The sequence below is a fragment of the Colletotrichum costaricense genome, assembly GCF_030867565.1.
Source record: "Colletotrichum costaricense strain IMI 309622 chromosome Unknown Scaffold_11.1, whole genome shotgun sequence".
Classification (NCBI taxonomy): domain Eukaryota; kingdom Fungi; phylum Ascomycota; class Sordariomycetes; order Glomerellales; family Glomerellaceae; genus Colletotrichum; species Colletotrichum costaricense.
In genome coordinates, this window is record NW_026848240.1 from 812404 (window position 1) to 826264 (window position 13861).

The 13861-nt window shown below is 56.0% G+C and overlaps 5 protein-coding genes across 5 annotated transcripts; 4 read left to right on the top strand and 1 right to left on the bottom strand.

Moving 5' to 3' along the window:
• Positions 1 to 1420: 1420 nt before the first annotated feature.
• Positions 1421 to 3048, top strand: CCOS01_10628 (PH domain-containing protein; the record flags this gene model as incomplete). The annotated part of the gene is made up of 2 exons (XM_060458782.1): positions 1421 to 1519; positions 1663 to 3048. The coding sequence occupies 2 exons, from the start codon at positions 1421 to 1423 to the stop codon at positions 3046 to 3048; spliced, it is 1485 nt and encodes a 494-aa protein (XP_060310584.1).
• Positions 3049 to 4602: 1554 nt separating this feature from the next.
• Positions 4603 to 5778, top strand: CCOS01_10629 (uncharacterized protein; the record flags this gene model as incomplete). Its single annotated transcript, XM_060458783.1, has 2 exons — positions 4603 to 4718; positions 5013 to 5778. The coding sequence occupies 2 exons, from the start codon at positions 4603 to 4605 to the stop codon at positions 5776 to 5778; spliced, it is 882 nt and encodes a 293-aa protein (XP_060310585.1).
• Positions 5779 to 6496: 718 nt separating this feature from the next.
• On the bottom strand, positions 6497 to 9357 carry CCOS01_10630 (uncharacterized protein; the record flags this gene model as incomplete). Its single annotated transcript, XM_060458784.1, has 3 exons — positions 6497 to 8634; positions 8685 to 9079; positions 9146 to 9357. 3 exons carry the CDS (start codon positions 9355 to 9357, stop codon positions 6497 to 6499), a joined length of 2745 nt encoding a protein of 914 aa, XP_060310586.1.
• A 919-nt stretch (positions 9358 to 10276) lies between these two features.
• CCOS01_10631 (tRNA synthetase class I) lies at positions 10277 to 11754 on the top strand (the record flags this gene model as incomplete). The annotated part of the gene is made up of 6 exons (XM_060458785.1): positions 10277 to 10400; positions 10477 to 10826; positions 10882 to 10963; positions 11014 to 11145; positions 11199 to 11437; positions 11491 to 11754. 6 exons carry the CDS (start codon positions 10277 to 10279, stop codon positions 11752 to 11754), a joined length of 1191 nt encoding a protein of 396 aa, XP_060310587.1.
• Positions 11755 to 12464: 710 nt separating this feature from the next.
• On the top strand, positions 12465 to 13578 carry CCOS01_10632 (methylthioadenosine phosphorylase; the record flags this gene model as incomplete). Its single annotated transcript, XM_060458786.1, has 3 exons — positions 12465 to 12492; positions 12604 to 13095; positions 13178 to 13578. The coding sequence occupies 3 exons, from the start codon at positions 12465 to 12467 to the stop codon at positions 13576 to 13578; spliced, it is 921 nt and encodes a 306-aa protein (XP_060310588.1).
• Positions 13579 to 13861: the final 283 nt, after the last annotated feature.

The window sequence follows — 13861 nt, forward strand, 5'->3', positions numbered from 1 at the left end:
AGGCATACGGAACCTCTTTGGCAAACATGAGTTCACCAGCGATCTAGACAGGGCCTTGTTCCATTGCTAAACTGACCATGTTGGTAATGAAGACTGCGGCATGTCGATGCGTTTGGTGGAATTCTAATGCTCCTAGATACCTAGCAGTCATCTTCTGCTACCTGTATCGTGAACCGGTTGTCTGCTCTTCTGATAATACAAACAGGCGATGGCTTAGTTAGTATCGGCAGAACGGAGGATGGTAACACAACCACAAGGAATGGATTCCGACGAGAAAACCCTGGCATCTGAACCCTCTCTTGCGTTGCACTCAGACGACCGAACCAATGGGCGTCATCGTTTGAACCCTTTGACGTCTGCCCAATGCCAGCCTGTCGGGTATGCGCACCTCAGGTCGTGTCTCTGTTTTATCATGTCATCGCGGCCGTCACCTGCGGCATCAACGTTCGCTGGACGAAAAGAGGGAAAGCTTATTTGCGTCTAGGAGGGATATCCTGGTGGTGTGGAATTTGCTGTGAAGTCGAGACGCGTGTTAGTCGTTACGTGGGATCTGTGTGTATGTGCTAACGTGAGACGATAGTAATGAGACAGCAGGGCATTCGTCTCATCTCAGTTAGCGCCATCGTGCGCTGGGAAACTAAGGGACTTGTTGACGTCATAAAAAGCCCCCAAATCACTCATGGGCCTCCCGTCTAGCGGATGTGACGATGCAAGACGGACACCTACTATGCAGTAAGGTGCTTTCTACCCCCGGACCAGCTGAGAGGGGGAGCACTTGAGGAGTTCAGCGTGGTAAGGTAGGGTCGACGAGGTGTCTTGGTGGCACCACAGCCGTGACAGTGTCGACAGTCAGCTCAATATGGAACTCGGCTGAAGGCAGGAGTAACAAAAGAAGTGAGAGGATTTGTCCCTTGGGAAGGAAAATGTCGAGATCGTCACAGGGGGTGGTCCAGACCGACCCCACTCTGGACAACCCTTTGGGGCCATTTAATGATTTGGGGCCAGCAAGAGGGTCGTGCTTGTGTGCGACAAGCAAATCTCGGTGCAGCACTGCAGGTGCAGTCCCAGCCAGGGGCCGCTAAGACCAGGAAGATTGCGCTGGCGGCTTGGTGGAGAACGTCATTCGGCCTGGTCTTGGTGCAGGAGCTTGGGCGGGTTTTAATTACCAGCTGTCACTGGCGGCGGCGGCGGGGAATGGGCGATCGAGGAGAGGGACGGGACACATGTAATGTCCGCCAAATATAACCTCTTTTGCCCTTTTCCCTTTCCATGTGGTTCACTGCATTTGTTCTCCCATCTTGCTAGACAGCCTTGGAAGAACGTTCCCAAGAAACGACCCACGACACACCGTCGACACATCACCTAGTAGTATTCACGATACTCCTCATTCGAGCGCAACCCGATCTTGCACATCACGACCATGGCCGACACCAAGGACCTCCCCCAGAGGTCGGGGACCATCATGACCAACAACTCTGTCCTTAGCGACGATGCTGTTCCCGAAGTCGATCCCACCAGCGTACGTGAACCAGTCATTTCGCTCAGCTTCAAATAGTCGAGGCGTTGTAGTATGGACCATTTGGCGCCCAATACCTAACGCTTCTGAGCTCTACAAAAACCACCTAGACCTTCACAATGAAACATGCTAACAGCTGCATTCAGACCGCTGGCCTCCTCGCGGAGCGACTCCAAGCATGGAAACATTCTGTTGGATATCTTGAGGACTATATCGGAGCCGTCGAGAAGATCCACAAGGCCCAGTCCAAGGAGTACGAAAAGGCTCTCAAGACCATCTCCCATCCCTTGAAGGAGGGCCACCACTTCGACCAGAGCCTCGGCGGTATCGCAGCCTATTTCGAGAACATGCGCTCCAACACTCAGGCGATTATTAACACCAATCTCGAGACGGAGAAGACCATCAAGGGCTCCATCCTCCCGGTCCTCGAACGCCTGCACAAGGAGATCAAGCACAAGGGCAAGGAGCTGGCACACGGTGCCCAGAAGGGTGCCAAGGAGGTTGAGAAGGCTCGCAACACCACGCAGAAGCACATTGAGCTTCTCGGCTCCCAGACCGCCTCCTTCGAGTCCGCTGGCGGCAAGATGCACGGGACTGACGATCCTTACGTCGTCAACCGTGGAGTCCTTCACAGATTGCACAAGCAGGTTCTCGAGGAGAACAACAACCGCAACGACCTGATTGCTGTTCAGAACAACTTCAAGGATTTCGAGGCCCATGTTATCGAAGTTGTCCAGCAGGCGATGGAGCAATTCATCCAGCTGACCGGTGGCCAGGCCGAGAAGACTCGCGCTCTCTACTCTGACATGCTGGGTGCTATCCAGAGAGTCCCGGGTGATTTCGAGTGGAACGGCTTCGTGACCCGTAGCGGCGATCGCTTGGTCAACCCCAATGACCCCCCGCGCTCTGTCGAGGCCATCAACTTCCCCAACATGGACCACACCTCTGTGAAGCCTCTCATTGAGGGTTCCCTGGAACGCAAGTCGCGTAACAAGCTTTCCTGGGGCTACTCTACCGGCTACTACGTTGTTACCCCGACCAAGTTCTTGCACGAGTTCAAGGACAATGATAACACTCGCTCTGACCCCAAGCCAGAGCTTTCCATCTATCTGCCAGACGCTGTTATTGGGCTTCCCAACGGAAACAAGTTCAACGTCAAGGGCAAGGATAAGAGCAAGTCTATCAGCTCGAAGCTCACTGGATCGTCCGAGTTGGCTTTCCAGGCCCACACCCCCGATGAGGCGCAAAAGTGGTTCGAGGTTATCAAGAACGTTGCGGGAGCCACCGGGCCTGCGGAGCCCAACTCCACGCCTACCTCGCCCGTCGTTGCCCAGGACGAGAAGATGCCTTCCATCGCACCAGCCGCAACCACCCAGTCCGGCCACTCAGCACAAGAGGCCGGTGTTACTGGTCACGACCCTACCGCGAGCCCAGAGCTCATGAGCCCGGTCGACGGCCCATCCTCCAGCGCGGCGGCTGCACCCGCGGCTGCTCCAGCTGCAACAGCGCCTGTTGACGAGAAGAAGATCTAAGGATTGGTACGACACCCTCAGCTTTTGAGATCCCTACACTTGCAGGCCTAGTCCGATACCTCGAGCAGAGTACTTTCGACAGCCCTATTTTCCTCAAGAAAGTGAGGCGACTGCTGAGGGCGACTCATCGACTTGCGCACCACTGGTTGCCTTGTTGTTTAGTCTTCTAGGGCGGAATCGCACCTCATATGACTTCGACTTGACCACACCACTACACCTGATTGGTTACATCACTTCTGCGCAACATCACAGCCTTACATCCCCGTTGCTTTTTTGCGGCCCTTTCCAGCACACGCGCTTGGAGGATACCATTGTGATTTATGGTTATATAATATAGCGAGCCCTAATCAAACAACAATTATGATCGTTGACTCTTGTCCGATTCCGAGTTCATCTACAGTCAGCTTGATCGAGTCTGATTCCCTTGGATTAACCACAGTGACTAGAAGATCGAGTTGGAGCTGGCCAGTAGGATGTCTGCCTTGGCGCAGGCTGTGCCTCACCACCCTCTTCCACTCCGAGACAAGGCGCCCATACCGCCATCGATACCGCGTGGATGTCTGCACCTCATCGCGGAGCCCTATTTATAAGTGCAGAACGCTCCCGCGTCTTAGGCTGTCGACACCGGCGACATATTTGATTCAGTATTTGGCGCACACCTCGTTGTGGTCGTCTGCCGAGGAATGCGGCCAGCGTATTGAGTCAACGGTACAACTGAAGAAAAAGCGCTCACCATACTTATCGGTAGGTAGTTCAGCCACCAAGCTGTCAAAAAAAAAAAAAAACGAAGACTCTTTGCACTTTTGCGCAAGGGGGAATCTGCGGAGTGTAGGCAAACGTCGCACACCTTCGCTGAAAGTTCGGTGAACGTCTGCTCATGGGGTGGTGTGGCACAAGACAGGACACCCCTTACGTTGCGGGCTTAGCCTTCTCCCCCTCCACCACCTTGCTCCCTTGGAGCTGCGCGCCGCTTAGAGAAAGGCAGACTTACGCCCCGTCCCGTCATCATGATTCTCCACGATGGCCATGCTATCGGTCATAGAATGTGCTGTCTTTCTTGCCAGGGGGGATTGAAGACTCTCCGAAGGGCAAGTTGCACCTTGATGCACCTACGGTACAAGGTGCAGAAGTCCTGGGAACCGGAACAAGTGTCCGCTTTCTTCAAGGCAGAGGTGAACGAGGGAAAGAAGCGTTCTAGTGCCTGTCCGTCAGCCCTGGACAAGAAACGCCGATGGCGATGTCCCTACACTGCGATTATAGTATCCTACGGAAGGCAGCAGCCAGCCTTATCCCGTCGTGACCTGTCTATATACAGCCTGTATAGCTATCTTCCCATTCCCTCGGGGCGAAAGCACTACCGTCTATCAAAAACATCCTGGAATCGTCCATCCTATCATACTTCAATGAAGCTCACCGCTTGGCCTCTCATCGCGGTCTCTCCAGCCCTGATCTTCCTCCTCCAATGACTCCGTAGTAGCGCCCGCCCTTTTCTATCACAAGACTCTCTATCCCGCTTCGTTCCTCATCCCCAGAGTTTCGTCCAAACCAACGACAATGACGAAAGCTTGGAAAGAGCACAAGGACGTTATCGCGAGGCTCTACATCAAGGAAAATCGTACCCTGGATGAGGTCCGGGAGATTATGCAGCAGGACTACAACTTCAAGGCCTCGTCAGTCTAACCAGTTTTCTTTCCCTCTTTTCTTTCCAAGCCGGTTGGATACATCTTGAACTTTCTCGGACCCTACGGAACCCCTCCTTTCTCGGCAACCCATAGGGCGGAAGTTGGCTCTGATACGACGACTACCCTACCTCTCCACCCTGGCCGTCAAGTCCTGTTGCAATGGCACTTTACCCATGGGGGATGACAGAGATCCTCAAATAGCCCTTACAACATCGCCCAGTCGAATACAAGGAATAGACACCAGAAGCAAAACTTGCTAACATCTCTAACCCCAACCACCAGGACAAGATCATACCGCCAGCACTTTGACCAGTGGGACCTGTCAAAGTATAACTGCAAGAAGCGTACCGCCCGCCGTCAGAGCCGCGACTACCAGCAGTACCCCGAACAGCAGCAGTACACCCCTTCCGCTGCTGCTGCTGCCGCTGCCGTCGTCATCGTCCAGGAGACTTACCCAATGAGCCCGCAGAGCTACGGCAGTAGCAGCGGCAGCATGAGCCCCGAGTCCGAGATGGACAACGGCGGCGGTAGGCTCGACGACATGGACGTCGGCCAGTCGTATGGAGGCCATCAGTACACGTACGCGGGTCAGAGCCAGAGTCAGAGTCAGGGCCAGCCTGTCTTGCATCAACAGTATACCCAGCAGCAGCAACATCATCACCAGCAGCTGGAGCAGCACCATCGGCAGCGTCAGTCCTGGGATAACCAGGTGCCGCGGAGCATATCCTCGTCGTGGGATCAAGCTGCTCTCCCCAGCCCTCCCGCGGATCTGAGCGGAGACTCGTTCTTCCAGATGTCTGGGACGGAGGCGCTGTCTGCGCAGGGCAGTCATCGTCCGCAGGCTTATTCAACCGTGATTCATCCCGAGCAGTATCGTCAGCAGCAACAGCAGCAGCACTACCACCGACAGCAGTCGGCTGCGGATCCTCGAATGATGCCGACTCGCCTTTTGGCCCCGGCTCCGCAGCGTCCGGTGAGGCCGGAGCGTCGGGAGTCTGTTCCATATCAGGGTGCTATACACTGTGGGTTCCATCGTTCCGGACTATAGGGGCGGAAGAAGGCTACCTTACCGTGACCTACCCCTTTTCTTCTCGCTTGCACTCTCCTCTGTTGCACCTCTCCCCACCCTCTCTAGGCTCTTGTTTCCACCGGCTCGGATTATTCTGACACTGCTTTGTCATGTTTATTTCCTATCAGCAAGATTAAATCGACAAAAAGAAGGAAAACACGGTGGTTTGGCTTGTTTGGCTTTCAACTTGACTCGGCCAGAATGTATCTCATACTGTTACCGCACTTTCCTTCAATCTCTCGAAACGAAAACAAAAAGAAATGGCCTGCGGGGAAGGTCTATGTTTGCAAGCTGGTCTTTGATGGAAATGAAGGTTGGGATTTTTTTGCAGTTTTGATGGATCACAGGACACAAGAACTTGGCAAAAACCACCTTTCCCATCCCCCCCCCCCCCTCCCTCCCCTTGGCCGTTTCCCATTTTGACTTGATATGTCTTGCTCTTTTGGACTTGAAGTGCTTTAGTTGTAGAATGTAGTTGTATCGTGTTTACACCTGTTGTTTTTTGATTGCTTTGCTCGCCTTGTGTTTTCGTACCATGTGATAGAAAAGACAGAAAACGAAACATTGACCTTTGGAATCCTCTTTCGCCTCTCTTGACGGTGGTATATAGCCCCATTTGGATGATTGAATTCCTTTTTTTTTTGAACACCAAGGACCTATTCCTGAATGATAGACACCATTCCCAAATCATCCTCGTCTACATGAAATCGTCCTCGCTGAAGGGCTCGCTGCTGTGGTTAGACCTCAAGTTCATCTTGGCCGCGCCTTCCGCCAACCCGTACGGGTCGTGAACATGCTGCTTCCCACCGCCGCCTTCTTCTCCATCACCGGCGGGCGCCGAATTAGACCGCACTTGCACTTTGACCTCCCCCTGGATCCCGTCCACGCGAATCGTAGACACCGTCGTCCCGCCGGGTGGCGGCCGCAAGTTGGGCGCGGGCGCGAGGTTGACGAGCTCGCGGAAGAAGTTGTTTGCGGCCTCGCAGCCGTCGAGGAGCCATTTGAGGCAGATTGTGACGCGCTCTTTGGCGAACGGGTTGTGGTCGTCGTAGGCGCAGCAGTTTAGGAGGGGCACGATGCCGTTGTGGTTCACCATTTGGGTTTGTACGTCTGGGTTCCCGGGGGTGGAGTGGCCGGGGGGCGGTTGGAGGAGGGTGGCGAGGATGGTGAAGATCTGGCCCTTGATGCCGGACCAGGGGTATTTGTGGGCCGGGTCGGAGAGGGAGGGCGGGGGAGGGGAGGGAGGGAGGGAGTCGGTGGTTGAGTAGGGGCGTTCGATGATGGGGGTGCCGCCGGCGGGTTGTTGCGAGGAGGATTGGGGGTGTTGGTCTGACGGGGACGGTGCTGTTGCGGCGGGAGGGGGAGGTCTGTTGCGGGAGGGGACGGCGTCGACGAGGGGTTTCTTGGGGACGCCGGCTTCGAGGCCGTTGAGGAGGGTGATGAGGTCGTAGACGGCCTCCCACTCGATGAGCTTCTTCCTCGACTCGGCGATCTCGGAGGCGGTCGTCAGGAAGTCGAGGTACTGCGCCAGGCCGTCCTTGGCGCGCTCCATGTCCCAGGTGTCGACGGGGAACTCGGCCGGGTCGACGTTGTCCTCGCGGATCTGGGCCTGGAGGTGCATGAGGGCGACGCACTCGGGGACGATGCGGCTGCGGAAGAAGCTGAAGAAGAACATGACGAGCTTGACGTCGCGCTCCTGGTCCTTCTTGTCCTGCGGCGGGTTGCTGATGCGGCTGCGGAAGATGTGGTTGACGAGGCGGAGGAGGACGGTCTGGGCGGGGGAGATGATGTCCTTTGGTATGCGGAGCGAGTTCCAGGCGTAGGGGACGAGGGCCGAGTGGTGGAGGGCCTCGATGAGCTGCGAGGTGATTTGGAAGATGAGGGACTGCTCGTCCTTTTCCCAGACGGCGATGAAGACGAGCATCTCGCGGAGGAGGGACTTCCCGCAGTCGAGGGCGAGGAACATGCGGCAGCGCGTCTTTTGGAGGTTCTCGCCCGCGCGGGTGAGGCCCGTTCCCGCCGAGTCGAGGATGCAGGACTTGACTATCATGTGGAGGGCCTCGATCTGCTTCGGGTCGAGGATGTTGGGGATCTCGGTCAGGAGGCCCGTCAGGGGACCCTCGCCGTACGACTCGTCGTCGTCAATGTCCTCGTCGTCCATCATGTCGTCGTAGCCCTCGGCGTACTCCTCCGCGGAGCCTTCTTCCGGGCCGAGGTCCTGTTCGGACTCGTCGACCTCGACGACCTCGTGCTCCTCGGTGCGCATGACGGGCGTGTAGCGGTTGAGGAGGTTGCTCTTGCAGTGCTCCGTCCTCGTCTTGGCGAACTCGACGTTGGGCATGGCGACCGCCCAGCCGTCGTAGTTTACGTCGCGCGCGCGCATCCACCAGGTGTCGATCTCGCGGGATACGCGGCAGTAGGCGCGGTCCTGCTCGAACTTGTCCTCGATGTCGGGGTCCCACCGCGGGTTGACTTTTTCGCCCTCCTCGTAGTTGTCGGCGCGGACCTTGACCTGGCCCTCGGGGAACCAGTTCCACGCCAGGGGCGCGATGGGCGCGAGGACGCCCGGGGGGTTGTGCGACTTGTTCTGGGAGTAGTCTGTGAGGAGTCTGCGGGCGGTCTCGCACATGCGCGAGTTGCGCTCCAGCCAGTGCTGGATCTCCGTTTTGGCGATGTCGACGCGGAAGCCGGAGCCGTCGCCCATGCCCTCTTGCGGGTCGTCGAGCTGCGCGTCCTCGTCAAAGAGTACGTCGTACCAGAACGACATCTTGTTGCGGTCGTTCTTGGCGGTCCAGTTGTGGGCTTGTTGAAGGGACGTGACCAGGAGCTTCTTGTCTGTGGATCGTGAGCGGCGATTCTTCACCTGAAGGCCATGGGGGACTTACACATGTCGGTGATCTCATTCAGCTTGGCCCTTGAAGACTCGTCCAAGATCTCGCCATCGTAGCCCTTGCTCGTGACGTTCACGCAGAGGATGATGGTCTGATAAACCATCTGGTCAAAGTGAACCGCGGCACAGATGTCCTGGGGTACCTCTGGTTCTGATGTGACCAGCAGGTTTCTCGCAATGTGCATGAGCTTGTTCAAGATGGAGAGGTCGTCCTTGAGACTGTGGTGGTTCTTCACAATGAGAGCAGTGCTCTCCTGAGGGGTCACACCCTTCTCCGGATCGTTGAGGCTCGACAGCGGGCCAACTGAGCGTGTGGTGAGACTGGGGATGGCGGCGCCAAAGATCTTGGTCAACCAGATCCATATCTCGACATTTCTTGACAGCGTTTCCCTGGTTCTTGTTAGGAAAATGAGATGGTACGAAACTACAGTAAGACAAGGCGTTGAGGGCACCTACCTAACGTGCTTGAAGGTGTGAGTCTTCTCGAGGGTTTTGGCAATCATTGATGAGACCCGTGCGGCGGTCTGAGGGCCCATGGGCGGGATGGTGTAGTGGCCCTCAAGGCAGATGAGGGCGGCCGAAAAGCAACGCTCCTCGATGGTCTCGTAGCCCGGGGTGCCATCCTCGAGGTCGAGGTCCGGCAGGGACGGCGGCGGTGTGGCCGCCATGGTGTTGTAGGTCGATGAGTGGTGAAGAGCACTTGTGACGTCGGAGATTGGGGTATTTCAAACTTGAAGCATAGAGGTAAAGACCGGCCGGAGAGGCGTTAAGCCTGCCGAGGGGGTATTCGCTAGTAATGAGTGGGAAAACAGGCCGTGGGTGAAGATTACTGAAAATACATGCACAGTTTAAGAATATTCTCATGAAGTTTTTGGAGATGGAGTACCTCCAAGGTGGCGGCCCCGGGATGCTGGATTGTCACTGTGGAAAATTTCCGCCGTCCGCACCGAAAAGTAAGTATCTCTGCACTACAAATTGGTAAGCAGATACACACAGACCAATTGCCATTTTGAGGTTCCAACAGCAAGTGTGAGTGCTCTTGTGATCTTTTAGTGACCTTTAACTATATGTATGAAGGATTCACTCTAGAAATCCCGTAATAGTCCTGCACAGATAATATTCTACAAAGATGTGCAAGAATTTCACTCTCGATTTGGCATCAGGGATTTACGCATCATGTCTAGGCCTTCCCACACTATGAGTCGGGATACAACTACTGTTCTGGGCTGAGAGCCCTGTGAAATTCCGGGCTGAGGCAAGGTCGGTACCCAAGACCCCTCCATTGGACCCCCTAAATCGGCCAATGGCAAGGGTGACAGACACCGTAGACCCCTCTATCGGCCGTGTGCGACTTGGGCCCCCGACGTCCGCCCCTCGGCGGGGTAATTTCGCTGCGGTGTCTGTTCTTCGACGCGAATTTGGGCCACTTGTGCGACAAGTCACAGCTTGACTCACTCCGAATACCATCGTCTCACGACCTCTCGATACCACCCCCGACGCCGCGAATCTTCCACAACCTCGCTTCATCGAATACCACCGCACTCTTACTTCGATCACAATCTTGACAGGACTCGTAACATATCCAAAATGGCGGAAGGCACAACGGCGCAGGAGAGGTTCGCCCTCATCCAGGAGAACTTGGCCGAGGTCATGAACCCCGAGATCATCGAGAAGATCTTGGCCGAGGGACGCAACCCCAAGATCTACTGGGGTAAGAAACATCTCAATTACACTGCGAGACTTTTCGTCGGCGCATTGGCTGACAATTGCCTCATTTCAACCTACAGGAACCGCGACAACGGGCAGACCTCACTGCGGCTACTTCGTCCCGGCCATCAAGCTGGCGCAGTTCCTCGCCGCCGGCTGCGAAATGACCGTCCTTCTCGCCGATATCCACGGCTTCCTCGACAACCTCAAGGCCCCCATCGAGCTCGTCGAGCAGCGCGCCAAGTTCTACAAGTTCGCCATCACAAACATTCTCAACGCTGTCGGCGTCTCCACGGAGAAGCTCAAGTTCGTCCTCGGCAGCTCCTACCAGAAGAGCCCCGAGTACATCATGGATGTCTACAAGATGAGCTCGCTCATTAGCGAGAGAGATGCGAAGAAGGCTGGTGCCGAGGTCGTGAAGCAGTCTGACGTGAGGATACCTGCAAAGTCTGGAGTGCTTGGACTTGGGCTGACAATGGTGACAGAACGCCCCCATGAGTGGTCTGCTGTACCCCGTCCTTCAGGTCTGCGACGAGCAGCACCTTGGAGTCGATGCTCAATTCGGAGGTATGTCCTGATTCGCGTATCCAAGGAGTTCTTAAACTGACATTTGGCAGGCATGGATCAAAGAAAGTTGTTCGCTGCGGCCACCGAATGGTTGCCCAAGGTCGGATACCAAGTGCGCGCGCATCTGTTGAACCCCATGGTGCCGGGTCTGAACGGTGGAAAGATGAGCGCGAGTGATCCTGGTAAGATTATTGCCACCGCCTTTCGGAAATAAATGCTGAACATGGCTTCACAGACAGCAAGATCGACCTTCTCGATGCCCCCGAGGTTGTCCAGAAGAAGCTCCGCAAGGCCGAGTGTGTGCCCAAGGTTGCTGAGGGCAACGGTGTCTTGTCCTTTGTCGAGTATGTCCTGCTGCCCGCCGCTTCGCTGAAGGGCAAGAAGGAGTTCCGCGTCGAGCGTGAGCGCGACGGCCTCGAGACCCTGGTTTACACCGATATCAAGCAAATGCACGAGGACTACAAGAACGACGTCGTAAGTAGCACAGAAAGAGACGCGATATGTAGAAGAAGCTAACACTGGTCTAGTTGACGCCCCAGCTGCTCAAGCCCGCCGTGACCAAGGCCCTGAACGAACTCCTGGCACCCATCCAGCAAGCCTTCCAGGCCTCCGAGGAGTGGAAGCAGGTCACGGAGAGGGCCTACCCCCCGGTTGAAGACGACAAGAAGAAGAAGAAGAAGCAGCCCAAGGACAAGGGCTCCCGCTACCCCGGCGGCGGCAAGGGTCCCGCCGCGCAGGACGGCGCCGCCAAGGAGACGGAGCTGCCGGTGCGCCCTGCCGAGGGCCAGTGATTGTTTTGTTTCTTGCATAAGAAAGCGTTTTTATCTGTACGTGCTACTACGGAATGGGTCGGAGTTCGGATGAAGACCAGCAAAAAGAAAGTCTAGAGAAAGACAGCTAGATACCTCAGATGAAGAAAAGAGCATTTGAAAGAGAGAGCGGCTCCTGAACTTTTTCTCCTGCCTCGTCGCTCCTTCCTTCTTGCCCCTACCCCTTGGCACCAGCCTTGTGTCCTTATTTCTTCAACAACGGGCCGATGATCAAGGGATAGGGGCTATTGATTCCTTGACTCGACCATGAAGTCTCTGGTGTACATCAAGGTTCCGATCATTCGAATCCATCGGTTCATTGCTTTTGCACCGGACTGACGACAAGGTAAACAAGCTTCACTCTGAGTGTATTCGGGAAGGAACGACATACTGCCGCGATCTGCAACACGTGGTGCGGACGGCGAGAACATGTGGTGGGGTGTTTACATAGCGGGATGCCCGGGACGACGCAATGGCGGGGCACTGAAGAAACGGCAGCATTCGAGTGCGGTGGATGGCGGGGTAAATTTCGGCGGGGTCGAAAAAAGATGTCAGACTCCGACCGCCTAGCAAGCTTTCGCGCCGATCTACGTCTTTCAACATTCTCTTTTCTCTAGCTTCGTGATTTTATTTTCCTTGCTTTAACTAAGATACCCTCCATTTTCCCACGATCAACCCATATAAACGACACAATGGCCGACCTCCCCACCACCTTTGACCGTAAGCTTCACCCACGCTCTCCTCCCTCCCTCCCGATTCGGCCCAAAGCCTCAAACTACGACCAAAAAGCGCAATGCCTTTCGACATGACTGACATCCTACTTCCCAACAGGTCCCGTCCACATCGCCGTCATCGGCGGCACCGGCCTCGGAAAGCTCGAAGGCTACACCCCCGTCGCCCAGCTGACGCCCACGACCCCCTGGGGCAAGCCCTCCTCCCCGATCAGCATCCTCGAGCACAACGGCGTCCCCATCGCCTTCCTCGCCCGCCACGGCCTGCACCACCAGTTCGCGCCCCACGAGGTGCCCGCCCGCGCAAACATCGCCGCCCTGCGCTCCATCGGCGTCCGCTGCGTCATCGCCTTCTCCGCCGTCGGCTCCCTGCGCGAGGAGATCAAGCCCATGGATTTTGTCGTCCCGGACCAGGTCATTGACCGTACCAAGGGCGTGCGCCCATTCACCTTTTTCGAGGGCGGCGTTGTGGGCCACGTTGGCTTCGCGGATCCGTTTGATAAGGGGCTTGCGGAGGTCGTCAAGAAGTGCGCGGCGCATATGCAGGGCGAGGGCGTCGTTTTGCACGAGAAGGGCACCATTATCTGCATGGGTGAGTTCCTTCCTCGCCCGACACGAATCTTGGAAGAAACAGGGAGAGGGAAGAAACATTACTAACGAGACGAAAACAACAGAGGGCCCCCAGTTTTCCACCCGCGCCGAGTCGCACATGTACCGCTCCTGGGGCGGCAGCGTCATCAACATGTCGGCCCTCCCCGAGGCCAAGCTCGCCCGCGAGGCCGAGATGGCCTACCAGATGATCTGCATGGCGACCGACTACGACTGCTGGCACTCGTTCGAAGACGTCGACGTCGCCATGGTCATGAAGTACATGGCCGCCAACAGCGAGAACGCCAAGCGCCTCGTCGGCGGCGTCCTCGACGAGCTGTCCAAGCAGGAGAGCGGCGACCTCGTCCTCGCCAAGCAGTGGGAGGGCGCATCCCAGGGCGCCGTCAAGTTCATGACCAAGCCCGAGGGCCGCAGCCCCGAGGCCATGAAGAATGTCGAGTTCTTGTTCCCTGGGTTCTGGAACTAGATGTGAATTCACAGCACCTTTCTTACATTTTTTATAGTCTGGTTCTCGGTACCAGGCGCACGAGCAAGGATTGGTATACGTGCAGGAATATGAGCGTAAGCGTATATAGAAGCAATGGTGAAAATGGCGTGGATAGATAGACTTGTACCTGAGCATCAACTGTTCAGGGCGGTAGCGAATGTAGTCACCAGGATAGAGACTCTGTGCAAAATGGAAAGTACGATACTAATGATGTTAACACTGTGGTCAATGATTTTGGTCTCATGCAATCTCCTCTGTGCTA